Raw genomic sequence first — 26,759 nt, 5'->3', positions numbered from 1 at the left:
CCCGAGCCCTGAACAAGATTTTCAAACGTCTTTTATACAGAGAGGAAAGGCCAAATGGTCCCTTTGTTTCAGTTCTCAATAGGCTTCAATTAGCATATATCTTCCACATCTTAGGTAAGCTTTTAGCATGGACTCCAGACATTCTAGATAAGCCTTTAGCACATTTGGTTTTTGCATTTCCCCTAAATATTTAAAGTTTATAGCCCCCGCATTGTTAAACATTTCCTGGGACTGGAGCCGCTGCCAGTCCCCAAGGGCAGGACTGCAGCCCCCCACCGTTCCACACCCACAAGTCAAACAACTTAGTTATCTCTGAAGAGACAAAGAGCCCTCCACCCATAGCCCACATCATAAGGACACCAAGTGGTTGTTTCAAATACCCACCCCACTCGCAAATGACCTCATCTTAACTAATTACATCAGCAAAGATCCTGTTTCCCAAAAAGGTCGCATTCTGGGTTTCCGAAAAGGACCTGAGGGGTGCTGGCGGCTCAGGATTCAACCCCGTGCACCATATAAGATGCAATTTATTTACTTATATTTTATTTATATATTTTTAAAGCAACTTATTTATTATCCTTATTGTCTACCTCTCTCAGATAACAAGACTGAGGTTTATGGAGCGAGGACAGCAGGCTTTCTCGTTCTAAGCGCCCATTTAACTATTAAATGAATGAACATGAATGAACGAAGAACTCCTTTTTTTCACTCCCTCCTTTACTTCCGGTCTTAGTTACTGGAGCCCATTGGCCACGCCCCTGGACCCTGACCACGCCCTAGCCGCGCCGCGCATGCCCCGTCCCCAGCCAGGCGCCGAATCGGCGCGAACCATTCCCGCTTCCCGCACCGGGTGGGGAGGTCGGGGGGACTTCCTTCCGGAGGAAGGACACGCGCCGCATTTTCCCGCCCTTGAGGACTATCTCTGGGCATTTTTTAAAGTATTATGATGAGCTGCCGCAGCGGTGCCATCTCGGGCTCCTGGGTCTCTCTCCGTCGGGGGAGACCCTTATGGGGTTCCCCCCCTCGGAGCTTGTTGGTACCGCCCGGCCCGGTCACGTGGGTAGGAAGATGGCGGCCCCCAGAGCGCGCCGCGACTGTTGCTGCCGGTGAGGGGGCGGCGGCGGCGGCGGCTGGAGCGGGCCCGCCGGGGGGATCCTGCGATTCGGCAGCCGCATACTGCGATTCCCGAGCCGGATCCCGCGATCCCGGAGCTCGCTGGCGCTTTCCGGCGGCAGCCCACGGTGCGGGGTCCGGGCCTGGCGGGCGGGCACGCGGAGAAAGAGGCGTTGGGAGATCTTCTCCCCGGGGATCGCTTCTCTGGGGACCCCGGCGAACCGGCCCGTGAAGGATCCCATATCAAGCGACCCCTTTTTAGGGGTTCTGGGGACCGGGGAGCCACGCTCTGAGGTATCCAGTACTAGGGGCTCCGCGTAGCCAGATGTTGGGGTATCCAGCTCTTGGGGATCTCCTCCAGGGGTCCTGGGAAAGCCGGTCGTCGCTGTGGGGAATCGGGAGCGTAGTCCCTGAGGGGTCCCTTGTCGGGGCGATCCCTTCCTTAAGAGGGAGCTCTCGCCCCCGGAGACCTCTCTGCTGGGGGTTCTTGGTTTAGAGAGCCCCACTTGGGGGTGGTAGGCGTGGGCGTGGAAGAGTGTAAGGGATTCCCGGTCTAGGTTTTCTCTAGTCCCATCCAGGCCTTGAAAGTCCCCTTGCTAATTTATCTCGTCTGTCCCTAAGAGACCGTCACAGGTGATTTTTTTCTTGGCTATGTAGATCCCCTCAACCCCATATTCCCCTTCCCACTGAAAAGTGGGTCTAACAGGAGAGCTGTGGGATCGGAGGTGGCTGTGTGTGCCACCCTGCGGAAATGTTTAATGCCAACTCTCATTTATCAAGTGCGACCAGGTACCCGGCATTGTAGAAGGCACCCTATGAACATAATTTCTTTCACAGTGAGTCCGTGAGGCTCATGATCCTTACACCCATTTTACAGATGAGCTTGTACGTACAAACGCTTCTGTGCTTGGCGCTTGGTGCCCAATTTATTCGATAAATATTTACTGAGCCTGTTCTGCATTGACAGACTGTGCTGTGTTCACACGGTGAACAAAAGTGTGTGTATATTGGTGAAAAAGAAAACCCTCTCCTTGAGGAGCTTACTTTCTAGAGGGAGGAGACAGGTAATGAGCTGATCCGTGAAATATATAGAACGTCATGGGCTGTTAGGTGCTATAGAGAAAAGGACAGCTGGGAAGGGAGGGCTGTGGAGTGGAGGCATTTGCACCAGAGAAAGCAAAGACTGGAAGGAAAACCAAGAAATGGGAGCTGTTCCTATTTTTATTCCAAATAAAGTAAACTAAGCTCAGAGTCCCAGTTCAAGGGAGTCCCTTACGTAGAAGTTCAGGGGCTAACTCCAGAGCCCTGCAGCCTCTCCTCTCGGCTTCCCTCCTGTGGTTAGAGCTGCCTTCTTTTTCTTCACATTTATCTCTTAAACTTTATTTTTAAAGACGCTTTAGATTACATAAATGTTACATTGAAAATACAGGGAATCCCCATATGTGCCTCCCCTCCCACCCTTTCCCCCATTAACATCTTTCATTAGCGTGGGACATTGGTTACAATTGCCAAACACATGGTAAAGCCTTGCTTCCAACTATGGTCTATGGTTTACACTTTGCACTGCACAATTTTATAGGTTTTGACAAAATGTGTAATGGCCCGTGTCCGTTATTGCAGTGTCACGCAGGACAATTCCAGTGTCCCCAAATGCCCCATGTTGCACCTATTTTTCCCTCTCCCCCCTCGGAGCCTCTGGTGGCCGCCGCTTCTCTATCAGTGTTACAAGGTCTTCCATTCCTGGAATTATAGTAAGCCTACGTTGGTCCATAGATTCATTTCCCCCTTATGTCTGTTCATCCCTCACCCTGGAGGATTTGGGGATGGCGAGGCCCACTCTGCTTCCGACCGAGAGGGGGCGTATATGGCATGGCGGGGATGGGTGGAGCTGTCTTGCTTGCAGGCACAGGTCCTCTCTGTTTTTTGAGCTGGCCCTTGTCCAGCATCAGCCTTTTGTTAGCTGTCCTGGGTACAGCTGCCTTCTTGCCTGCAGACTTTTCTTCTTTCCCAAAAGCTTAAGGTCTCTGTGCTGGGTGCGGTGGGGAGGAGCCTCTCCCAGGATGCCTGGGTTCTGTGTGTCCCTGCCTTGCCGCGTGATTGCAGACACGTCCCCTTCCTCTGGGTGGAACAAGGAGCCGGGTCCCGATGGTCCCCAGTGCCCTGCCAGCTCCTCTCCTCCCGGCTGTGTGGTGTCTGACGAGGCACTTTGATGCCGTCCCCCTCGTTAAACCCAGTCGGCGCTGCTGATGCCTCCGGAAGCCGGAGCATGCCGCAGCCTGCTGGTCGAGTTTATGAAGCGTCCACCGGGTTCTCAGAGGGCCCAGAGGATGGCGAGGGCAAGCCTCCTCCCAGCCCTGCCTGTGTTGTTTTGCCTTCTGGAATCATCCGTGCAGCATAGCACTTGGGGCTTACAGCCAAGACTCTGGAGCCAGCCTACTTGGAGTCATGTCTTTTCATACTATACCTGGGCCTCTTTCCCTGCTTAAAAAATGGGGACAAAAGGGGGAGAAAGAGGTGGAGTGGCCTTGTGGGTTGTGATCAGGGAGGCCTCCCTGATCTTGTTGGAGACCCAAGGAAGTGAGAGAGTGAACGGCGATGTGGGCACTTGGGGACGAGCAGTGCTGACAGCGAGAACTGCAAGTGCAAAGGCCCTGAGGCAGGACGGTGCCTGGGGTGTTGGAGGAGGCCCGTATGGCTGGGGTGGAGGGAGCAAGGGGGAAAGCGGGAGAAGGAGGGGGCATGAAGGAGACAGGGCATGGCCTGCAAGGCCTTTGGGACACCAAGGAGTTTGGAGTAATGAAGAACCAGAGGAGGATTTTAAATCAGGGAGTGACATGGTCCAGCTTACACACTGAAGGGATTCCTGTATCAGCTAGCGGCGCTGTGTAACAAATTAGCCCCTGATGTAGCAGCTGTAAACAACAGTAAACATCCATGACCACATACAGTTTCCGCGGGCCGGGAACGCAGGTCCGGCTTGCCTGGAGAGCTCTGGAACAGGGCCTCTTGTGAGGCTGCTGTTCGGTTATGACATCAGCTAGTGCTGCGTCATCCGAAAGCTTGGCCGTCCCTGTCCACGCGGACCCCTCCATGGTGCTGCGGGAGTGTCCTCACCACAGGGCGGCCAGCTCCCCCAAGGGCACGTGATCCAAGAGGGGACAAGGGGAAGCCGCCGCACCTTTTAAGGGCCCGGTCGCGGGTGTCAGGCTCCATCGTTTCCGCTGGCCGCAGGTGGCCACTCAGCTCAGCCTGGTTCCGTGTGGGAAGGGCCCCTCGGGTTTCATCCCCCCCAAACAGAAACTGGTGTCCATGAAGCGGCAACGCCGCCTCTCCTCCTCCCAGCCCCCCGGAACCGCTATTCTGCTTCTACCTCTAAGCACCTGCCGATTCTAAGTATTTCAGAGAAGCACGAGTGGACACCGTTTGTCCCTGTGTGTCTGGCTCGTTTTGCTCAACACGATGCCTTCCAGGTTCATCCATGTTGCGGCGTGGACCAGCACTTCTTTTTTTTTAAAGATTTATTTTATTTATTTCTCTCCCCACCCCCGTGTTGTTTGCACTTGCTGTGTCTGTCTTCCTTGTTTCTTTAGGAGGCACTGGGAGCCGAACCTGGAACCTCTGATGTGGGAGGGAGGTGCCTAATCGCTTGAGCCACCTCCCCTCCCTGCTTTGTTGTGTCTCTCATTTTGTTTTTCCTCCTCGCATCTCTTGTGTCAGCTTGCCACACCTGCCGATCACATCAGCTCTTCTGTCTTCTTTTATTTTCAAAGGTTTATTTTATTTATTTCTTCCCCCATTCCCCCCAGTGTCTGCTCTGTCTGTCCATTTGCTGTGTGTTCTTCTGTGTCTGCTAGTTTTCTCATTAGGCATCTCTGGGAACCGATCCTGGGACCTTCCGGAGTGGGAGAGAGGTGCTCAATCCTTGTGCCACCTCAGCTCCCTGGTCTGCTGCATCTCTTATTGTCTCTCCTCTGTGTCTCTTGTTGCGTCATCTTGCTGCGCCAGCTCTCAACGTCAGCTGGCACTCCTGCATGGGGTGGCATTCTAGCGTGGGTCGGTGCTCCACGTGGGCCAGCTCGCCCTCACCAGGAGGCCCTGGGCATCAGACCCTGGACCTCCTGTATGGTAGACGGAAGCCCCATTGGTTGAGCCACATCCACTTCACTCGCTGTCTTCTTTAGGAGGTACCGGGAACCTCTGCTCCCTGCTTTGTTGTGTCTCTCATTATGTTTTTTCTTCTTGTATCTCTTGTGTCAGCTCGCCATGCCTGCCCGTTGCACCAGCTTGCTCTCTTCTTTAGGAGCCACCGGGATCTGAATCAGCACCCTCCCCTGTGGTAGGCGGGAGCCCAGTCGCCTGAGCCACAGCCTCTTCCCCACTTATTCTTTTTAACCGCTGAATAACACTCCACCATCCGGATGGAGCACATTTAGTTTCTCTGTTTTTCTGCTGACGGACTCTGGGTTGTCTCCACCTCTTGGCTTACTGCGAATAAAGTCACGATGAACGTCGGCGCCCAAGTCCCCAGTTTCAGCTCTTTTGGGGCGTACTTGGGGGAGGGAGGACCCTAACCCCGAACTGAATGAGCCCGAGCGGGTGAAGGCCGCCTGTCACCCGGGCCTTCTGCCTCCCCCCCATAGGTACCTGAAGTCCAGCCCGCGCGGGAGGCCTGGCCCTGCGGCGCCATGGCCACCGAGCAGGAGCTGGAGGCCATCGGGCAGGCGCTGGTGGACCCGCGGCAGCCCCTGCAGGCCCGCTTCCGGGCGCTCTTCACCCTGCGCGGCCTGGGCGGCCCCGACGCCATCGCCTGGATCAGCCGGGCCTTCGGCGACGAGTCAGCGCTGCTGAAGCACGAGCTGGCCTACTGCCTGGGCCAGATGCAGGACGAGCGCGCCATCCCCGTGCTGGCGGACGTGCTGCGCGACACGGGCCAGGACGCCATGGTGCGCCACGAGGCCGGTGAGTGCCCCCCGCCCTCGCGCGTGCACCCCCTCGCCCACAGACCCCCGTCCCGGGGCATGGCCGGCTCCTCCGTCAAGGGCAGGACGGGGAGTGTTCCGGCTTCTCCCGGCCAAACGGTCTCCGTTGCCACGACGCCGCCCGAAAAAAAATTATTCTTGGACGCTGGGAGGTGGGTCTCCGATCATTTTCATGGGCCATGAGCAATTCTTTTGCTTCTTTCCAAACCATCGAAAAACATAAAAACCGTTCGTTGCTCGCGGCCCGGGCCCTCCCCGCCCTGTCTCTTCCAGGTGGATTTCATTTCACTCATTCGTTCGTTTATTGGGCCCCTGCTGCATGCCAGGCCCTCTTCTGGGGAGGGAGGCAGAGTAAAGAGGCAAAAATGAATGGGAGGCGAGGCCAGCCTGCGCCACCGCAGCCGCGTCCTGGTAAGCCGCCCGCTTGCCTGCAGCTCGCGAGGTGGCGGGGGCTGGGGACCGCAGAGGTGGGATTTGGTGCACGTGGGAATATCCTGGCTTCTCCCGGCCAAGCGGGAGATGCCCGAGGGCCAGTGAGGGTATGTGGGAATGACAGCCCTTAGCAGGACGGGGAGAGCTGCCAGCTCAGCGGCCGCACAGGCAGGGGCCTTGGAATGCTACCTTAAGAAAAGAGCAGGGGAGCAGAGTAGCTCACGTGGTTGAGCACCTGCTTCCCACACGCAAGGTCCCGGGTTCGATCCCCGGTGCCTCCTACAAACAAAAAAAAAACAGCTCTCATTGGGGAGCAAGTGGAACTCAGTGGCTGAGCACCTGCCTCCCACACAGGAGGTCCTGGGTTCGATTCCTGGTACCTCCTTAAAAAATAAAGAAACAAAAGAGCGTAGCACCGTGGCTGATAGGGAGCCAGCATGGACGGGCTCGCGACAGGCTGTCCTCCCCCCACGGCCCCTGCCTCCTCACCTCAGCGGCAGCTCCGGTGGTACAGGCTGCCTTTAGCTCTGCTGGGTCCACCCGGCACACCTGGCTTTTGTGAGCATGCCATTGTTCCTGAGTATTTTGTGTCATTTTACAATTTTTTAATTGGCGGCACAGACCGTACCATGAGGCCGGCCCCTTGGACCATTTTCCGGGGTGCAGTTTCACGGTATCGATTCCATTCCCACGGTGGTGCCACCGTCACCCTCCATCGCTCAAACTCTCCTGTCACCCCAGACAGAAGCCCCGTACACGAAGCAGTGACGCCCCCTTCCCCGCTCCCCAGGCCCGGTGGCCCCTCACCCGCCTTCTGATCCTGTGAATTTGCCTATTCTGGAGATGTTATAAGCGGAATCACGTGATATTCGTCCTTCTGACTTCCTTCACTGAGCACCACATTTTCAAGGGTCACCCGTGTTGTCACCAGTGTCGGAACGCCATTCCTATTTTTCAATCCCCCCTTGTGGCTTTTTGCTTGCTGTCTGCTCTGTGTCCACCCGCTGCGCGTTCTTCTGTGTCTGTATTTATCCCCCCCTTTGCGGCTTGCTTACTGTCTGCTCTGTGTCCGTTTGCTGCGTGCTCTTCTGCATTCTTACTTCTCCCTTTTTGTTGCGTCGCCTTGCTGAGTCGGCTGTCTGCAGCGCTTGCGGGCTGGTGGCACCCAGGCCGGCGGCGCTGCAGCGTGCGGGCGAGCCCGCCTTCAGAAGGAGGCCCGGGACGCGACCCCAGGGCCTCCCACAGGTAGACGGGAGCCAACTGCGTGAGCCACAGCCGCTCCCCTCCATTCCTCTTTACGGCTGAGTAATATCCCACTGTCGGGTGGCCGCCATTCTCGTCCGTCCAGCTCTCGATGGACAGCAGCCGCCTCTCCCTTTCGTGGATGACGACATGATGCACACCCGCGTGCAGGAGCCGCCCGAGCCCCCGCCATCAGCTCCTTTACGTACGTCCTAAGAGTGGGCCTGCCGGCTCCTACGGCACTTCTGTTTTGAGAAACCGTCAGCCTGTGCTCCACACTCACCGCGCCACTTCCCACCGTCTTCGGGGCATTTTTTATGTTCCACCCGGCACTCCCCAGCTCTGCCGGGCGGCCGCCCTGGGCCGGCCCAGGCAGCTCAAGCTTCCAGTCACTGTTTTTGTTAGACCTTTCCTTCCCAAGAAGGTTCTACCCTCGACCGGGTTTTGTTTTTATTTTTTTTAAGATTTATTATTGATTGATTGATTGATTGATTTCTTCTTTGCGGCTTGCTTGCTGTCTGCTCTCTGTGTCCATTCGCTGTGTGTTCTTCTGTGTCTGTCTCCCTTCGTTGCGTCACCTTGCGGCGCCAGCTCTCCGCGGGCGCGGGCCGTCAGCTCTCCGCGGGCGCGGGCCAGCTTTGCCTTCACAAGGTGGCCCCGGGACGCGAACCCAGGGCCCCCCATAGGGTAGACGGGAGCCCAGCGGATGGAGCCACAGCCGCTTCCCCTCACCTGTTTTTCCCGTAAGCTCTGATACTTTCTGATTCTGCAGAACGCCAACTAGCGCCGTGGCTGCGATCGCTTACGGAGGTGCTGAGGAAGAGAATCGAGCCGGGAAGCGGGTGGGGGGTGTCAGTCGGGAGGGGGTGCGGTTTTATGAGTGCCCAGGGGAAAGGTGATTCTGACAGAGGGCTCAGCCCGTGCAAAGGCCCTGAGGCAGCCCCGGGCCTGGCGTGTGGGAGGAGCAGCGAGGAGGCCCATGGGGCTGGAGCAGAGGGAGCCAGGGGTGGGGGCGAGGAGGGGAGGGGGCAGGTGGTCAGGGCCGGGTGGGCCGCGCAGGAGGACACGGGAGCCACGGCGCGCTGTGGACAGAGGAGGGCCAGGCACCGGCCCAGCTCCCGCGCCATCAGCCCTTCTTGATCATAAGCAAGAGCACTCCCCGCAAGCTTGCAGAGCAAAAGGGGGTCCCTGCCGAAGGAGGGGGCCCTCACCAGCCTCGGTCTTCCTTGCTCAGGGCCCAGGGGTGCTCCCGGGAAAACGATCCGAGTCCTCGCTGCTCCAGCTAGCCCGGACCCTGCCTGGTCTGCCGGCCCTCCTCCAGGGCGCCCGCCCCTGCGGGCCCACCTCTCAGGTCCCCCCTCGCCCAGCCCAGTTCCAGCCCTGGGCCGATTCCGGGGAAGGGATTCTGATTGGCCCAGCTTGCCGTCCGCACCGGCTCCTGCTCCAGTCGTCGGGGGCGGGAGCGGGAGCACAGGGCACCTGCAGGGCTCTGGGGGACGCTGCCGCCAGCCCTGGGCACTGGCTCTTGCAGGCGAGGCCCTGGGGGCCATCGGGAACCCCGAAGTCCTGGAGCTCCTGAGGCAGTACTCCACCGACCCTGTGGTCGAGGTAAGGTGGGGCCCGCATAGCCTGTTTCTGGCCCCGCCGGTCCTGCCCCAGGGCCTTTGCACTGGCCATCCCCTTCCCCAGGCCACCACCTGGCTCCCTCCCTCTCCTGGCGCCACCTCCTCCTTGAGGCCTGCCCTGACCGTATGCCCCCCCCCCTCATCTCGAGTTCCTGCGGTGGTCTATCATCCCCTGCCAACCCCACATGCCTGGGGGGTCAGCGACACGGCACGTCCACTGCTGCGTCCCCAGCGGCTACCCACGGGGCGCGCCCTCTCCCCGCAGGTGGCTGAGACGTGCCAGCTGGCCATCCGGCGGCTGGAGTGGCTGCAGCAGCACGGCGGGGAGCCGGTGGCCGGGCCCTACCTCTCGGTGGACCCTGCCCCGCCGGCCGAGGAGCGCGACGTGAGGCGCCTGCGCGAGGCGCTGCTGGACGAGGCGCGGCCACTCTTCGACCGCTACCGGGCCATGTTCGCCCTGCGCAACGCGGGCGGCGAGGAGGCCGCCCTGGCGCTGGCTGAAGGTGAGGAGGGCCGCGGAGGCGGGGGACACAGGCCGGGGGCGCCCCGAGCGCCAGGGGCCCTTCCGCGTCCCTCTGGGGGCGGCGTGGTGGCCACGGGGTCATCCAGGACTTGGCTCCGGGCCCCTCTCAGCTCAGCGTGGCCCGGGGAGTGTCCTGTGTGTCCTTGGAGGCAGGTGGGTATTCTCACGTCCTATTTACCATCGGGGAAACTGAGGCTTGCCTGAATCACAGAGCCAGTCAGGGGCCATGTTTGACCCCCGCATTCCAGCTCCAGCGCCCGGGGCCTTTTTATTAGCTTCCCACCTCGAGCGGCTGCCGTTCCCCTACCTGCAGAGGATAGGATGTGGGAGACCCCTCGGGGAGTCCTGAAGCCTGGGGGTGTGGCCAGCCCTCCCCCGACCCACAGACTGGATGGCTCTCTGCCTTCCAGAAACTTCCAGGCAGCCGGGGCTGGGGGCTGGGCGACAGAGTCTGGGGGACGCAGGGGATGCCAGGTGGCAGCAAGGGGGGTTGTCTTAGGTGGTGGCTGAAGCCGGGGGTCTCCGCAGATGGAGGGTCCAGCTTCCAGGCCCTGCCCTGCCGCGAAAGTGGCCCCAACCTGGGGACCACCTCCCCGCCCAGAGCCACAGTCCCCCCACGCATGAAGCTCTGCTTGGAGGAGCCGCCCCTCCCCTAGCACGCAGTCACTTAGTGCCCCCGGGAGCCCGCAAACCCGACTGCGCAATGCCGGGGACCCTCAGTTACTGAGTCTCATTAGCGGGCGGGGGTGGAGACCTAGAAAGGTCCAGGGAGGGAGCAGGAGGCCGCTGTGGCCGGGGGCCAGGCAGCACCCACTCGCCCTTCTGAGCCAGGCCGAGGGGAGTCAAGTTCATGAGCTGGGGACCTGGGTGGGGGTCCAACGCCAGCGGCGCGCTCTCCAGGGGCGCACGGCTTGTCCCGTTTCCCTGGCCCCCCCGTAAGCCAAGTCCCCTCCTCTGCAGGGCGGCGGGAGCCATCCCTTCCGCCCTGGGGTACCGCAGCCCAAGCCTCGACCACCCACCCTGGGGGTCCTCTAGCGGGAGGGAGCCGGGCACCTTTTCCAGCGTCGAGCCCCCGGGGTGGGTGCGCCCGCGCCCGCGCCCGCCCCGCGGTGACGCCTCCGCTTGCCCCGCAGGCCTGCGCTGCGGCAGCGCCCTCTTCCGCCACGAGGTGGGCTACGTGCTGGGCCAGCTGCAGCACGAGGCGGCCGTGCCCGGGCTGGCGGCCGCGCTGGCCCGGCGCGCCGAGAGCGCCATGGTGCGGCACGAGTGCGCCGAGGCCCTGGGCGCCATCGCCGGGCCCGCCAGCCTGGCGGCGCTGCGCGCGCACGCGGCCGACCCCGAGCGCGTGGTGCGCGAGAGCTGCCAGGTGGCCCTGGACGTGTGCGCGCACGAGCACGCCGCCGCCTTCCAGTACGCCGACGGCCTGGAGCGCGTGCGCGCCGCCGCCGCCGCCGCGCCCGCCCCCTAGGCCCGCCGCCCGCCTTCGCCGCCGCCCGCCTTCGCCCCGGCGCAGGGACGCGGATAAACCGGGTGCGCCCGCCAGTCTCAGCGCCGGGCCCGTGTGTGGCTGCGTCGCCGCGCCCCTGCCCGGGATCCGCGCCACCACTCGGGGGCACCTGGCCCCCTGACTCCGTGGGCAGACCCCCCCCCCCCCCCCCCGGGGCCTGCCAGGTCCCTTAGGTGCCCAGCCCCAGCCCAGGGCGCGGGGTTCTGGGAACGAGGTCAGGGTGTGGGGTCGGGAGGTAGGGTTGGTGGGGGGCCCTCGCACCGCATTGGACCTTTTGGGTGTGGGGGTCCCAGAGGGCTGCCTGTGGGGTCCGGGGCTGGGGGCCAGGGAGGGGCGAGCCAGACCCCGGGAGCTGCCCAGATGGAGTATTAAATTATTTTTGCCAAGTAGTGACTCCCCAGTGTCGTTTTTTTGGGGGGTGGGGAGACTGGTGGGGTGGGGGCTGACTCCCCAGAGGAGCCACCGAGAGTGTGTGTGTAGGGAGCATTGGGAAAGCGCCCTTGACACACGCACAGTCGTTAGCGGGTAAACTGAGGCAGGTGGGAGAGAGGGCAGCCAGGGGGCGCCCTTCCTCTTGGGCCTTGCAGGGTTGGGGAGGTGGCCACGCCCACCCTCTTTTCATTGGTCACAGGGAGTCCCATGCCCTGTCAGTCATGTATCTGGGCAACCACCCTGTGTCCTGTTCCATCATCAGCTGTGTGTGTGTGTGTGTGTGCACACGCGCGTGCACGCAGATGCGTGCGGGCTGTTCAGCCTACCTCCTCCAAGAGGGCTCTGGAGAAACTGCCCTCCTATGGGCCCTCCCTGGCCCCTCATGCTCACCCAGCTCCTCCAGAGGGTAAAGGACAAGGGGTTTTGTGGTGTGGCTAAGAGCCTAAACCCACCTATCTGCACCTGTGTACATTCTGTCTTCCCTCCTGCTGTGGTGGAGGAACACTTCATGCTCCTAGCAAAGACCCCTGTGTCACCTTTGCTGTGTAACAGATTTACCCCAACTTTAGCAGATAATAAGACTATTCTCAGGAAAGGGATGTGACTCAAGCTGTTGAGCACCCACCTACCACATGGGAGCCAGTGCCTCCTTAAAAAAAAAGACAAGTATACAACGACTGGACATAGCAGACAGTGAGTGCAAACAACAAGGGGGGGGCGTAAATAAAATATTGAATAATAAAAAAAGACTTATCTCACATGGTTTTGGGGTGGCGGTCGGGAATCTGGGATTGACTTAGCTGGGTGGTTCTAGCTTGGTTGCTGTCAGGCCATTGGCCGCAGCTGCGTCATCTAAAGGTTCGACCGGTCCCAGGGCTGCTTCCAAGTTCACTCCCACAGCTGCGGGCTGGGGGCTTGGGTCCTCACCACGGGGACTTCACAACGCTGCTTGAGTGTCCTCACAACATGGCGGCCGGCTTCCCGAGAGCGAGCGGCCCAAACGGCAGCCACGCGCCATCGCTTCTGCCGCTTCCCACTGGTCACACAGAACTACGTGGGTACAATACGAGACGGGCTATACGAGGGCACGGAGACCCGGCAGCGGTGGTCTGGGGGTGTCACCGAATCCAGCCCCTCTTTCCCACTCGGGGTTCCAGCCATTCTCCCTGTCCTCTCCTGCCACCCCGTTTTTTCTGTCTCTGTGAATCTGCCAGCTCCAGTCACCTCTTTAGGAGTGACATACAATTTTGGTCCTCAGGTATTCGGCTGCTTTCCCTTCAGGTCAGGTCGTTTTTTTCTTGTGCCCAAACAATATTCCACTGTGTGTGTCTGTCGACGGACGCTTGGGTTGTTTCCACCTCCTGCCTCTTGTGAGGAACATTCGAGTACAGGCTTCTGCGACCCACCATCTTCCATGTCTCTCCCCTTCTTTCGTTTTCATTTATTTTAATTTATCTATTTTTTTTTTTAAGATTTATTTATTTCTCTTCCCTTCCCCCCACCCCGGTTGTCTGTTCGCTGTGTCTGTTTGCTGCGTGTTCTTTGTCTTCTTCTGTTGTTGTCAGCAGCACGGGAATCTGTGTCTCTTTCTGTTGCATCATCTTGTTGTGTCAGCTCTCTGTGTGTGCGGCGTCATTCCTGGGCAGGCTGCACTTTCTTTCGCGCTGGGCGGCTCTCCTTACGGGGCGCACTCCCTGCGCGTGGGGCTCCCCTACGCGGGGGACACCCCTGCGTGGCAGGGCACTCCTTGCGCGCATCAGCACTGCGCATGGGCCAGCTCCACACGGGTCAGGAGGCCCGGGGTTTGAACTGCGGACCTCCCATGTGGTAGACGGACGCCCTAACCACTGGGCCAAGTCTACCGCCTAATTTGTCTATTTTTGAAATACAGGACCAGAGATTGAACCCAGAACTTCATGAGTGGGAAGCCGGTGCTCAACCGCTGAGCCACGTCGGCTCCCCTGAGTTGGGTTTCTCGTTTGTTTTGCTTGTTTGTTTTCCTTTTGGCGGGAGGTACCGGAAACTGAACCCAGGACCTGCCATGTGGCAAGCAGGCGCTCAACCGCTTGAGCCAGGTCCGCTCTCTCTGTTTTAATTGTGGAAAGTAACATAGACGTAAGATAAAAAAATCGTTTGAGCCATTTTAAGTGTATCGACCAGGATGTGTGCTTTCCCCACTGCCTATTTCCATCCTCCTAAACCAAAACTCTGGCACTGAGCGAAAAGCCCCCCTGCCCGCCTCCCGCCGCCCCGGAAGCCGCTCTGCTGCTTTGCGTGTGCTGATGGTAAGAGCTTCATCCAGGAGACACCGCGCGGTGTTGTCCTTTTGCGTCTGGCTCAGCTCCCACCCCACACTGAGGTCCATCCACCCGGCAGCACGGCCCAGCGCGGCCCTTTCCACAGCGGGACGTTGTCTGCATGGATCACGTTTTCTTTTCCTTTTTTAAAGATTTATTTTATTTAATTTTTAAAGATTTATTTTACCCCTCTCCCCCCGCCCTGCTGTGTTTGCTGTCTGTGTCCATTCACTGTGTGATCTTCTGTATCTATTTCTCTTCTTGTCTTCTCTTTCCTCTAGGATTCACCGGAGTTCATCCTGGGGACCCCTGATGGGGAGAGAGGCTCCCTGTCAGCTGCGCCACCTCAGTTCCTGGTCTCTGCTGAGCTTCACCTTGACTCTCCCCTTCGTCTCTCTGTTGCGTCATCATCTTGCTGCGGGACTTACCTGCGCGGGTGCTCAGCTCGCCACGCGGGCACGCTTCCTCTTCTCTTTCACCAGGAGGCCACAGGGATCGAACCCGGGTCCCCCCGTATGGTAGGCGGGAGCCCTACCACTTGAGCCACACCCGCTTCCCACGTTTTCTTTCTCCATTCACCTGCCAATGGACTCTCGGGGGCTGCCACCTTTCGGCTGCCGGGACGGACCGTTCCTGTCCAAGTCTCCCTTCGTGACCCACCGCCGACTCCCGTGGCTTCGACCCGCTCCAACCAGGTGGCTCTGGCCCTCTAGTCACTAGAAATCACCTCCCTCCAGCTCACGGGGGCCTCCCAGGGTCCAAAACCGGTGACTCTGTCTCGGCACCCCCCACCTGTGAGCAGCCCCTGGGAACACGGTCCCCACGGCCCTGCCGGGGTCCAGCCGCCCCCTCGACATCTCCACTTAGATATGGACTAGGCACCCCCACTTCACCCGTCCTGAAAGCGCCTCGTGTGACTCCCCACAGCCGCCCCCACTCGGAAATGGAGACTCCAGCCCACAATGCCTGGGACTGGGGCAAGCTGACACCCACCCCACGCCTGCCCACTTACCCCCCCACCTCTGCTTCCCCTGGCCCAGCCCCATCGCCACCCGCCCGCTGTCCTCCCTGCAGCCACCAGAGGGCGCCCGTGAGCACGAAGCCGGGGCTGGTCCCTCCTCTGCCCACAGCCCTCTCCGGCTCCCACCTTTCTTGTGGTGAGAGCCCTCCCGCGGCCCACCAGGCCCCGAGCACCCTGCCCCATCCCCTCCCTGCCCTCCCCTCCTCCCGCTCACCCCTTGCTCTCCCCGCTCCAGCCCCATGGGGCTGCTCGTTGTTCCCCCAACAAGCCAGGTCCCGCGCTGCCTCAGGGCCTTTGCACGTCCGCTCGTCGCTCCTCTAGTGTCAGGCAAGCAGCCACGTGACGTCGGGGGCAGCACGTTCTCAGGGCAAGGCCCAGCTAAGGTGGGAAGGGCCGCGTGGGTCAAGGTGACGCGTGGCAGGGGCGCCCCGGGCGGAAGGGATTCACCCCGGCAGATGGCGGCCCCCCAATCCTCTTAGCCCGACGCCTCCTAATACTTCCGCCGTGGGGGTCAGCCCCGGGCCTCTCCGGCTCCAGCGGCCGCGATGCCCGGGCCGGCGGGCGTGGAGGAGGCCGAGGGCTGGAGCGCGGCCCCGCCGCCGTTCGAGGAGTACCGGCCGCCGCCGCTGGACGCCGTGCGCCTGCCCCGGCGCGCGCTGTACCTGCTGCTGGCCGCGCTGCTGGTGGTGGCCGTGGCCTACGCCATCGTCGGCCACCTCATCGCGGACCTCGTCCACGACCTGGCCGGTGAGCCGCCGCCGGGCTCGGGGGGACCCCCAGGGGCCCGGGGCCTCTTTGGAGCCAAGGGAGGGGGCAGAGGGCGGCCGGGCCCGGGTGGGGGGCGCCTCACCATCTCCCCGCCCCCCGCTCCCCCCGCAGACTGGGCCTTCGGGCCGAGGCCGGACCGGGAGGCCGCGCCCCGGGAGCTGCGCCCGAGCCTGGCGGGCGGGGACCTGGAGGACCTGGACCTGCAGCTGGCGCTGGCCTGGCGGGGCGACGAGGACACCGGCGGGGGTGGCCGGGGCACCCCCGCGGAGCCCCCCACCCGGGGCTCCCGCCGCCCCTCCTTCGCCTTCGGCCCTGGAGCCCCCGCGTGATGGAGAAGCGTCCTGGGCGGGCAGCTTCTGGCCACCGGCGACTCCCACCTCCCCCTGCTTCCGGCACCTTCCCAGAGCCTGGCCCCGCTCGGCCTCTGCCGAGCCGAGGACACTCATATATATACATTTTTAAAAAGAAAGTACCGGTAGCCAGCCCTGTCCTAGGGCCTGCTGCGGCGATTAGCCCCTTACCGTGCATTAGCTCATTGAATTCTCTGAGGCAGGACTTCTCACCCCCAGTTGGCGGATGGGGAAACTGAGGCACAGAGCCGCTACGTGGCCGCACTTCTTGTAAAGACCCTGTTGAGGGAAGCGGCTGTGGCTCAAGTGATGGAGCTTCCACCTACCATGTGGGAGGACCCGGGCTCCATCCCTGGGGCCTCCTGGTGGAAAAGATGTGAAAGCGTGCCCGTGTGGCGAGCCAGTGCTGTGCCAGTGAGTCCCGCAGCAAGGTGATGACACAACAAAAGAGAGACCAGGGGAGAGTCAAGGTGAAGTGCAGCAGAGACCAGGAGCTGAGGTGGCATAGCTGACAGGGAACCTCTCTCCCTGTTGGACGTCTCCAGGATTGAATCCCGGTGAATCCTAGAGGAGAGAAAATGAGAAGAGAAGACAAAGAGACAGCAAGAACGGCAGGGCGGGAGGAGGGGAAGGGGGAAATAAATAAATAACTTAAAAAAAAAAAAAAAAGACCCCGTTGAACGGCCTATTTTGGAAAGGGGGAGCTTCCAGTCGACCGGCTCCCCCAGCTCCCCCCATCTTCCTCGCCACCCCCTGCCCACCTCCCGCCTCGCTCTGCTGCCCAGCTGCTGGATCCGTTAGTGGCTGGGGGGTTCCAACGAGAATGCCCCTGCCCCCCCCCCAAGCAGCGCCAGACTCTTCCTTCCCGGGCCTCGAACCGGGCGGGGCACACAGTCGGTGCTCAATGCAGGCAGCGCCTGGCTGGTGGAGGCGCATCTGTGGCTTGGCCTGCACCACCCACAACACGCAAGCCGCGCCGTCCTCAGACCTCCCGCAAGGCGGGCACCGGAAGGCAAGAGGCACTGGGTATACAGTAGGCGCTCCAGAAGGGCGGCATCCCCTCCCCACCCCCGAAGGGCCTTCCTGCCACGTGCCCGGGTCGCGGCTGCTCCCGTGGCCGCTGGGAGCCAGGTCTCCCCTTGCCCCGGGCAGGGCCCGCTCGCTATCTAATCATCGGGGGCCAAGTTCAAATGCAGGAGAGGGCGGGGCCGGCGGCCGCCGGGCGCCCCCACATTGCCAGCCGCCCAGGAGCGCCAGCCCGGGAGGTCTGCAAACCCCTACCTGTCCCTAAAGCGCGCGCACCCCACCCCGGCGTCCCCAGGGGCCAGGATGAGGCCGTCGGCCCTGAGTTCGAATGCAGCTCCTCGGACCCTCGCTGCCGGCCTTGACGTTCAGCCTCTCTGGGGTCCCCGGGGCCGCGGCGCCTTTTGTAGCTCGGCATTGTCATCGGGGCGCATTGGTCAGGCCACGCGCGCCGGCTCGCACGGGGCAGGGAGGGCCCCGGGTTAATTGTTACCCCAAGTCCACAGTCTGCGGTGCTGGGGCGGGGGTGGGAGGGCGGCCCCCGGGTTCCAGGCCCGCCCCCTCTCCCGCCGCCTTATCAGGCGCTGCCCGCCGCCTCGCCCGCACCCAGGCCTGGGACCCGGGCCCCGCGCGCTCCTCCGCCCCTCGCCATGGCCACGCGAGCGCTGCTCCTCGTCCTGGGCGCCCTGCTCCTGTCGCCCGCGGCCGCGCAGCAGGGTAGGACGGCGACCCCCGGGCAGGGGCGGGGGCGGTGGGGGGCCTGGGGTGCGCCGTCTCCCCATTGTCTCCCCAGGAGGAGAAACTGAGGCTTGGGGGGAGGGGGGCGGGTAGGACAAAGAGGAAGGGCTGGTGCCAGCCTCTCTCGGAGACCCCCAGTCCCCACTCCCCACCTGGGGTCTCCGCCATCGGCCCTCCCCTCCTCCCCGTGCCCCCTCCCCGAAGCCCCTTATAAGGCGCCCCTTCTTCACGGGCCCCTCTCGGAGCTCCCCCCTCCTGTCGAAAACCCCACCGCCAAAGCCCACGCCCTTCCCAAGCCCCCTCTGCCTGCGCATCGCCCCCGGGACCCCTCGCCGGCTCCCCTGCCCTGAGACCCCTGTCCGCTGCCCCCAGCCTCCCCCCCGCGCCTGAAGCCCTGGCTGGTGGGCCTGGCCGCCGTCGTGGGCTTTCTCTTCATCGTCTTTGTCCTCATGCTGGCCAATCGCATCTGGTGCTCCAAGGAGAGGTGGGCGCCCCCCCCCGCGGCCCCGCCCCGACCCCTCCGGGGGCCTGGCTCCCAGCCCCGCCCGGTCATCCCCCCATCTTTGCGCCTCTCTGGTCCCTCCCTCTGTCAGCCCTGATGTCCACAGGTGTCCCCATTTCCCTGCCTCACCTGGGACCCCCCACCCCACAGCTGGGGTTCTAGGCCTGCCCCCCCCCAGGCCACGCAGCCGCCTTCCCCTACCTCCCGCCCTTCGTGCCTGCAGGGAGGAGGAGGAGGAGGAGGGGACCACGTTCAGAATGGAGACCCCCCTGTACCAGGAGGTGGATCTGAGGTGAGACCCGGGGGCCCCCACCTCGGGGGGGGGGCGTGCACAGGGGGCCAACGGCTGTCTGCGCCCCAGGGCCTTGGCACCGGCTCGTGCCTCTGCGTGGATATCTAAACATCCGTCCCGCGAGACTGTGGCATGGGGTTGCGCGAGTGCCGCTGCGCGAGCGTGTGACCTGGTGTGGGCGACCCCCGAAGGCCCCGTCTGCTTCCAGGCAGGACCTTTCTTCTGCTGGGGGTGGGGGCTCAGGGCCCTGGTCAGGGTGGGGGGCTCTCTGCCAGGGCAAGATCCCAACTCGGGCATAGGCTGGGGCTCGGAAGAGAAGCTGGGAGGAAGGCAGGCTGCCTGGAAGACTGTCAGCTGAGTGCAGGAGGTGCCCGAGACAAAGACATGCTTGTCCAAGACCCAGCTCAGCCCAGAAATGCGGATTTCTCCTCCCGGGTGTGCTGGAACCTCGAGCTCCCGCCCTGCTGGTTTCCTCCCCGCCTCGTTCCTTCCTCCATCCACCCACCTGCCCATCCAGTCATCATCCGTTCATCCATCCATCCACTATCCATCATCCACCCTCCCACCATCCATTCGCCCATCCACCCACCGATCCATCCATCCACCCATCCATCCATCCACCCTCCAATCATCGATTCATCCATCATCCATCCATCTATCATCCATCCATCCATTCACTATCCATCATCCACCCTCCATCCATCCAGCCCTCGGTCCCACAATCCACCCACCCACCCATCCATTCATCCATCCATCCATCCACCATTCACCCATCCATCCATCCGCTATCCATCATGCACCCTCCAATCATCGATTCATCCATCCATCCATCTCTCTATCCCTCAGTCCCACCACCTACCATCTGTCTTCTAGCCACTCATCTTCCATCCACCCACCCACTGATCTATCACTCTCCCCTTTCTCCAATTCCTTTACTCATCTATCCACTCATCTATGTACCCCTCCCTGCAACCACGCATTCACCCAACTACTTACTGACCCATCCCTCCCTCCCTTCCTCCTTCCATCCATCCATTCTCCCACCCACCTATCCGCTCCCCCACACACCCGCCCATCCGTCCACCTCTCTCTAGAGGAATCCTTTGAGCCTCCGTTTCTGGCCTTTGTGGAATGGAAACACGAGCCTGCCTCTTGAGGGCTGGTTTGAGGATTAAGCGACCTACCACTTGTCAGACCCCGCCTGGCACCGGAAAGTGCCCTAAACTGGAGCATTGCTCTTCCTGACCAGCTGTGGCCTTTGTGTCCCTCCAGCAATGAAGCTAAGAGCACCAAGGAAGAGGAGAAGGAGAAGAAGAAGAAGAAGAAAGAGGAGAAGAAAAGGGCGAAGGAAGGAGAGAGCAACTTGGGGCTAGAGCTGGAGGACAAAGAAGGGAACACGGCCATGTGAAAACGCCCCGCCTCCTCCTCCAGGCAGCTCCCCGAGATGTCTCCATGGCCCTTCCACACCCTACAGTGTTCTGGAATAGAGAGGGCTCAGAAACGGCCCCACTTCCCCCCCCTTCCAGAACTTGGTCCCACCTTGGGTCCCCTGCCTGGTGATTCTTCTTGCGTTTCTCCTGGACGAGGAGAAACCCCCAAACCCCACCATCTCATGGCCCTGCCGCGTTTCCCCACTGCCTGATTTCTTTTGGCCTTTGGTGTCGAGAATGTCCTTCCTTCCAACCAGCTGGGCCCAGCCGCCTCTGAATTGACGAGGGCCCCGTCTTCTTCTGGGGGGGGGGCTGCCTTTGGGGATGGGGGTGGCAAGGCTTGGGTGGGTGTGTAGGCCACGCCCTGTGCTGCCCGGTGGCCTCCCCCGGCAATCTTGTTTTTGCTGCCCTAAGTCCAGGGCGCCTGGACTTTGAGCCCCAAGCTCGGTCTCCTGGGAAATCCCTGCCCCACCCCACCCACCCCCCAGCCCCCGGGTTTGGGGGCACGTGACTTTGTTTCTGAAAACAGCTGTGCGCTGGGGCCCTGCACTATCTCGGAGAGGCCCAGCCCATTTCCTCCCCCTTCTCCTTGCCTGGGCCTCTCGCCCTGGACGTCAACCATTTCCTAATGCCGACCCAGGTAAAGGCCGGGGGCCGGAAGTCGGGGTTCAGGGAGGGCGCTTCCCCGACCGTCCACCAGAGAGCGGAGAACCGTAAAATAAATAAATACCATAACAGCCCTAGAGACGCCCCGCACTGAGCGTCTATCGTTAGCCTTTCTGTCACCCAAACTACTGAATCCCATTTTCCAGCTGAAAACGCTGAGGTCTATGGGGCGGGGGGCGGGGGGGAGTCACTGGGCTCAGGCCTTGCCTGGGACTGGACACCAAGGCTGCCCAAGCAATGGGGACGTCGGAGGGTCAAGTTTGGAGGTTGCGAGTTGGGGGAGGGTGGCCGAGTTCCTCTGGGATGCTGTGTGGCCTTGGGGAGGGAGCCCCACCTCTCTGAGCCCCAAGTTGGTTTTTGGTTTGCAACGTGCGGACAGGAGTTCTGGCCGCCGAAGTGTGACCCGGGAGCCTCGAAGGAGGAGGTTTATGAGTTTCCCGCGTCCCCCGAGCCTCTTTCTCTCCGGGGCTTGGGGACCCCCCACGCCCCTGGCTCTGGGGAGAGAGGGGGTCAGGGCTGGGCCTCAGGGAGACTGGGCCCTCGGCTGCCCTCGGGCCCCTCCCCAGGTGGCCGGGAACCCAGGAAGCGGGACCCACCCCCCACTTCCTGCAGCGCCGGCCGCACCCTGCCCCCGGTGCCCGGAGCAGGTCACTTCCCCCCTGCACCCCGGGGCGCACCCACAGCCCGCCGCGCAGGGCCGAGGCAGCGGGGCCGGGATGGCCGGGCCCCGGAAGACCCCCGGCCGACTCGCGCTCCTGGCCGCTCTGCCCCTGCGGCCGGCGCGGGCCCAGGCCGGTAAGGCGAGGCCCTGGGCGGGGGGGGGGCGAGGGGGCGCGGGGAGCCCGCCCGCCGCCCTCACCCGCCCCGCTCCCCGCAGTGGCCGACAGCAAGCTGTGGCTGGTGCCGCCGGGCGTCGTGGTGGCCGTGCTCTTCCTGCTCTTCGTGCTCTTCCTGCTCTACGCGGTCTGCTGCGGCGAGGCCGGCGACAGGTGCGCCCCCGCCCGGGCCCCGCCCGACGGAGCCCCGCCCCCGCCCGGGCCCCGCCCCCGCCCCGACGGAGCCCCGCCCCTACCCGGGCCCCGCCCCGGCCCCGACGGAGCCCCGCCCCCGCCCGAGCCCCGCCCCCGCCCCGACGGAGCCCCGCCCCGGCCCGGGCCCCGCCCCGGCCCCGACGGAGCCCCGCCCCCGCCCGGGCCCCGCCCCCGCCCCCCGCCCCGACGGAGCCCCGCCCCGGCCCGTCTGAGCCCGGGCCCCGCCCCGCTCCTGCCAGGCCCCGCCCCGCCCCGGCAGAGCCCCGCCCCCCGCCCCGCCCCGGCCCGGGCCCCGACAGAGCCCCGCCCCCGCCCGACGGAGCCCCGCCCCTACCCGGGCCCCGCCCCGGCCCCGACGGAGCCCCGCCCCCGCCCGGGCCCCGCCCCCGCCCCGACGGAGCCCCGCCCCGGCCCGGGCCCCGCCCCGGCCCCGACGGAGCCCCGCCCCTACTGAGCCCCGTCCCTGCCTGGCCCCTGTCTAAACTATGCCCCTGCCTACCTGCCTGGGCCCCACCCGTCTAAACTCCGCCCCCGTCTGGGCCCCACCCCTGCCCGGGCCCCGCCCCTGTCTAAACCCCGCCCCACTTGGGCCCCGCCCCTTCCCGGACCCCGCCCCTTCCCGAGCCCCTTTCTTGCCCGGGCCCTGCCTCCGTCTAAACTTTGCCCCTGTCTGAGCCCCTCCCCTGCCTAAGCCCCTCCCCAGTGTGAGCCCTTCCTCTGCCTGAGCCCCTCTCCTGCCTAAACCCCCTCCCCTGCCTAAACCCCTTTCTGGTGTGAGCCCCTCTTCCTGAGCCCCTCCCCTGTAAAAACCCTTCCCCTGCCCGAGCCCCTCCCCTGCCTAAGCCCCTTCACTACCTGAACCCCTCCCCTGCCTAAACCCCTTTCCGGTGTGAGCTCCTCCCCTTCCTGAGCCCTTCCCCTGCCTCACCCCTCCCCTGCCCGAGCCCCGCCTCCGCCAGAGCCCCGCCCCTGCTCGAGCCCCGCCCCTTTCCTCTCTCCGCCCCCTTCCTTCCTGCAGGGAGCTTCCCGGGCCCATCAAGGGGCGGAGGGAGGGTGGCAAGGAGGGCTCAGGGGGATCACTGTCCTGTTCAGAAGCGATGGGGGCCTCGGGGGCTTCCCGCCCGCAAGACAGACGGCGGCCTCTCCACAGGGAAGCCCATCGCCACTGTCTTACCACAGGATCTGCAAACTTCCTCAGCCCCCAGCTCCAACCCCATCCCCTTAGCCACCTGCCCGCCGCTCATCAGCCACCCGTCCATCACCACCCCTCCCTCCGTCCATCCATCCATCACCCACGCCTCCCTTCATCCACCCGTCCATCACCACCCCTCCCCCCGTCCATCCGTCCATCACCCACGCCTCCCTCCCTCCATCCACCCGTCCATCACCCACCCCTCCCTCCCTCCATCCATCCGTCCATCACCCACCCTCCCTCCATCCATCCGTCCATCACCCACCCCTCCCTCCGTCCATCCACCCGTCCATCACCCACGCCTCCCTCCGTCCATCCACCCATCCATCACCCACCCCTCCCTCCATCGATCCGTCCATCACCCACCCCTCCCTCCCTCCATCCACCCGTCCATCACCCACCCCTCCCTCCCTCCATCGATCCATCACCCACGCCTCCCTCCATCCATCCGTCCATCACCCACCCCTCCCTCCCTCCATCCATCCGTCCATCACCCACCCCTCCCTCCCCCCATCCACCCGTCCATCACCCACCCCTCCCTCCCTCCATCCATCCGTCCATCACCCACGCCTCCCTCCATCCATCCGTCCATCACCCACCCCTCCCTCCCTCCATCCATCCGTCCATCACCCACCCCTCCCTCCCCCCATCCACCCGTCCATCACCCACCCCTCCCTCCCTCCATCCATCCGTCCATCACCCACGCCTCCCTCCATCCATCCGTCCATCACCCACCCCTCCCTCCGTCCATCCACCCGTCCATCACCCACCCCTCCCTCCCTCCATCCATCCGTCCATCACCCACGCCTCCCTCCATCCATCCGTCCATCACCCACCCCTCCCTCCGTCCATCCACCCGTCCATCACCCACGCCTCCCTCCATCCATCCACCCGTCCATCACCCACGCCTCCCTCCATCCACCCATCCATCCATCACCCACCCCTCCCTCCATCGATCCGTCCATCACTCATCCCTCCCTCCATCCATCCACCCGTCCATCACCCACGCCTCCCTCCGTCCATCCACCCATCCATCACCCACCCCTCCCTCCGTCCATCCACCCATCCATCACCCACCCCTCCCTCCATCCATCCACCCGTCCATCACCCACGCCTCCCTCCATCGATCCATCACCCACGCCTTCCTCCATCCATCCACCTGTCCATCACCCACGCCTCCCTCCATCCATCTGTCCATCACCCACGCCTCCATCCATTCTTCCATCCACCCTTCACCCATCCCCCCATCCGTCTCTCCACCCATCAAGCCCCCCATCCGTCCACTCACCCATCTTCCGTCCACTCACCCGCACTGTTTTGGAAGCAGGCAGCTAGGAGAGGCTAGAGCTTCAGAACAGAGTTTTGCTCATGCTCCTCCGCCTCTGAGTTTCCTTTTCTGTGAAATGGGACCAGTGTGGGCACAAGATCGGGGGCTCTGTGGGAACTGTAAGAGTCTGGGAAGGTTGTAAGCACTCATTCCTTTGGAATGTCAAATGATTTTTTAAAAAATCTGGGTCCTTCTTGTCTCCACAGCAATAAAGAGAATGAGGAGACAGCAAGAACAGAGAAAGAAGGAGAAGGAGACTTGGGGCTGGAACTGGAGGAGAAAGAGGGGCCCTCCAACCTGGAAAAAATGGGGACCTCTTCCCTGTGAAAGCTCCCTGCCTGCTGTCTCCTCCAGGCAGCCCCCCAGAGGTGCCCCAAGAGCACCGAGCCCCCGCTTTGATGAGTCCATATGAGTCATTTGGAACGGGGGCTCCCAGACCCCCACCCCAGGCCTCTGCTGGCCTCTCTTGGGGGTGGGGGAGCCCCCAGCACATCCAGGTCCGGCTCCCCTTTCACTGCTAGGAGCTGCTTTCCCAGAGAGGGCGCGGGATTCTCCAGGCTTTGCGGGACCCTGGACAGGTTGCCCCCTTCCTCGCGTCTAGCTTCTCCGCTCCTGAACTGGCCTTGGAGCTGGCTCGGCGAGGGGCTGCTACTGGGAGATGCGGGCCCCTCCCCTCATGTGCTGAGTTTCGGGGTGCTGTGGGGGGGGAAGCTGTGAATCCCAAGGAGCTTGGGGAGGGGGGGGACGCCACATCATCCCCTCTACCTGCCCTGAACTCCTGGTGGCAGCTCCCAGCTTTCTCGCTGTGTGACCTCAGGCAAGTCATTTCACCTCTCTGTGCCTCAGTTTCCTGCCCTGCGAAAAAGGAGTAAGAACTATGCCCTACACACAACGTCGTGGCGAGGATTAAATGAGTGAGCACGTGCAGGAGGCGTCTAATAAATGTTGGCTGTCCTGCTGAGATGGGGAAGGTGGATGACCCCCCTCCCGAGACTCGGGGGATTGGGAAGGTCGCCGGGTGTCCACACTGCAGCTCTGGGATTGCACAAGTTTGCTGCCGCCACGCTTCTTTGTGCAAGGTGGAGGGTCTGGCGGGGGGGAGGCCTGCCAGGACCTCTTTACGCAGGGAGGTGGACGTCCCCAGTTGGGGACATTCCGAAACGTTTGGGGACATTTTGGGCTGTCACAAACCTGTACCCCTTTACAGGCATTTTTTTTTTGGGGGGGGCACGTTAAGCTGAGGCAGCGATCCAAAGCCAAGAATTTCTTCACCCCAGGGGCCGATGGCTGGAAAACGCGGAGGCTTTTGCTTGAGATCAAAGGATAAACTGAGCCCGGATCCCGGCTGAGCCCCGATCCCGGGCTGCTGAGCCCTGACAGGGCTAAGCCGAGATCCCGGCTGAGCCCCAACCCCAAGAAGCAGCCCCTGCTGGCCGGTCACCCCCTCGCAGGCTGCGGGCAGGGGCGGGACCCGGGTGGGCGGGGGCTGCCTGCCGGCCAGGGCCGTCCACGAGGGGGCGCCAGGACCTCGCCGCGGGGGGGGGGGGAGGGGCCGTCGGCGGAGCGCGTCCCCCGGGCCCGGCACCAGGCGGCGCTGTGGGGCTCCGCATCTGGCCGCCCGCGTGGACGCCGTGTGCCCCTCTTGGCGCCTCCTGGGGTTCTGGGGAGGGGGGCTCGGAGGAGGATGCAACCCCGCCCCTCGCCCCCAAGATGCTCCCCTGTCCCTCGGCCTCCCTCCTCCCCGACCGCCGTCTTTGCGACCCCCCCCCCCCCCCCCCCCCCCGCCCCAGGCTGGGGGAGACAGAGCAGGACACGGAATATTCCCAGTTCTGAGCAGTCAGGGCTGGGGCAGGAGGGATTGCGGGTGGGGGTGCTTGGGGGGTCAGCAGGGGCTCCTGGGGGCGGGGGTGTCCGAATCAAGCCAGGGCCCGGCCCTCCTCTGCCCGCAGCCCTCCATGGCTCCCACCTACCTCGGGGTGAAAGCCCAAGGCCTCCCCAGGGCCACGAGGCCCTCCCACCTCCCGCCCTCCCCCTGGCTCCCTCCGCTCCGCGGCCCTGGCCTGCCTCAGGGACTTTGCACTGCCGGCGGTGCCCTCCGCCCGGACCGCTGCTCTCGCAGACGCAGACGTGGCTGCGGCTTGCTCAAGCGCTCCCTCAGGCGTCTGCGTCGACGTTCCCCGTTTCCCCGCCCGCTTCTGCCCTTGCTCGGCGTCCCTGGCACTCCCTCTGATGAGCTGCACTTATTCACCCGCTTTACCATTCCCCTTCC

At 63.1% G+C, this 26,759-nt stretch overlaps 3 protein-coding genes across 6 annotated transcripts; all 3 read left to right on the top strand.

The window, feature by feature from the left end:
- The first annotated feature begins 1,055 nt into the window (after positions 1–1,055).
- DOHH (deoxyhypusine hydroxylase) lies at positions 1,056–11,810 on the top strand. 2 transcript variants are annotated; one of them, XM_071210021.1, is made up of 6 exons: positions 1,056–1,241; positions 5,754–6,072; positions 6,366–6,503; positions 9,298–9,374; positions 9,657–9,894; positions 11,048–11,810. In XM_071210021.1, exons 2-6 carry the CDS (start codon positions 5,799–5,801, stop codon positions 11,380–11,382), a joined length of 1,062 nt encoding a protein of 353 aa, XP_071066122.1. In that variant the 5' UTR covers positions 1,056–1,241; positions 5,754–5,798; the 3' UTR covers positions 11,383–11,810. The 2 variants fall into 2 exon arrangements, with proteins under 2 accessions (XP_071066122.1, XP_058138262.1); XM_058282279.2 differs by lacking the exon at positions 6,366–6,503.
- A 2,631-nt stretch (positions 11,811–14,441) lies between these two features.
- On the top strand, positions 14,442–16,813 carry SMIM44 (small integral membrane protein 44). Its single transcript, XM_058282278.2, has 2 exons — positions 14,442–15,918; positions 16,051–16,813. Exons 1-2 carry the CDS (start codon positions 15,717–15,719, stop codon positions 16,266–16,268), a joined length of 420 nt encoding a protein of 139 aa, XP_058138261.1. The 5' UTR covers positions 14,442–15,716; the 3' UTR covers positions 16,269–16,813.
- Positions 16,814–17,908: 1,095 nt separating this feature from the next.
- SMIM24 (small integral membrane protein 24) lies at positions 17,909–25,444 on the top strand. 3 transcript variants are annotated; one of them, XR_011646581.1, is made up of 6 exons: positions 17,909–18,029; positions 18,423–18,534; positions 18,776–18,844; positions 20,117–20,914; positions 21,818–21,929; positions 24,697–25,444. XR_011646581.1 is itself a non-coding variant. In XM_004447493.3 (4 exons), exons 1-4 carry the CDS (start codon positions 17,963–17,965, stop codon positions 20,250–20,252), a joined length of 384 nt encoding a protein of 127 aa, XP_004447550.1. In that variant the 5' UTR covers positions 17,909–17,962; the 3' UTR covers positions 20,253–21,026. The 3 variants fall into 3 exon arrangements, 2 of the variants coding, with proteins under 2 accessions (XP_004447550.1, XP_071066121.1); XM_004447493.3 differs by lacking the exons at positions 21,818–21,929; positions 24,697–25,444 and having other exon boundaries at positions 20,117–21,026; XM_071210020.1 differs by lacking the exons at positions 17,909–18,029; positions 18,423–18,534; positions 18,776–18,844; positions 20,117–20,914 and adding an exon at positions 21,524–21,735.
- Positions 25,445–26,759: the final 1,315 nt, after the last annotated feature.

This window comes from Dasypus novemcinctus, chromosome 19 (assembly GCF_030445035.2).
Source record: "Dasypus novemcinctus isolate mDasNov1 chromosome 19, mDasNov1.1.hap2, whole genome shotgun sequence".
In the NCBI taxonomy this organism is placed as follows: Eukaryota; Metazoa; Chordata; class Mammalia; order Cingulata; family Dasypodidae; genus Dasypus; species Dasypus novemcinctus.
This window is presented reverse-complemented; position numbering and strand designations above follow the sequence as displayed.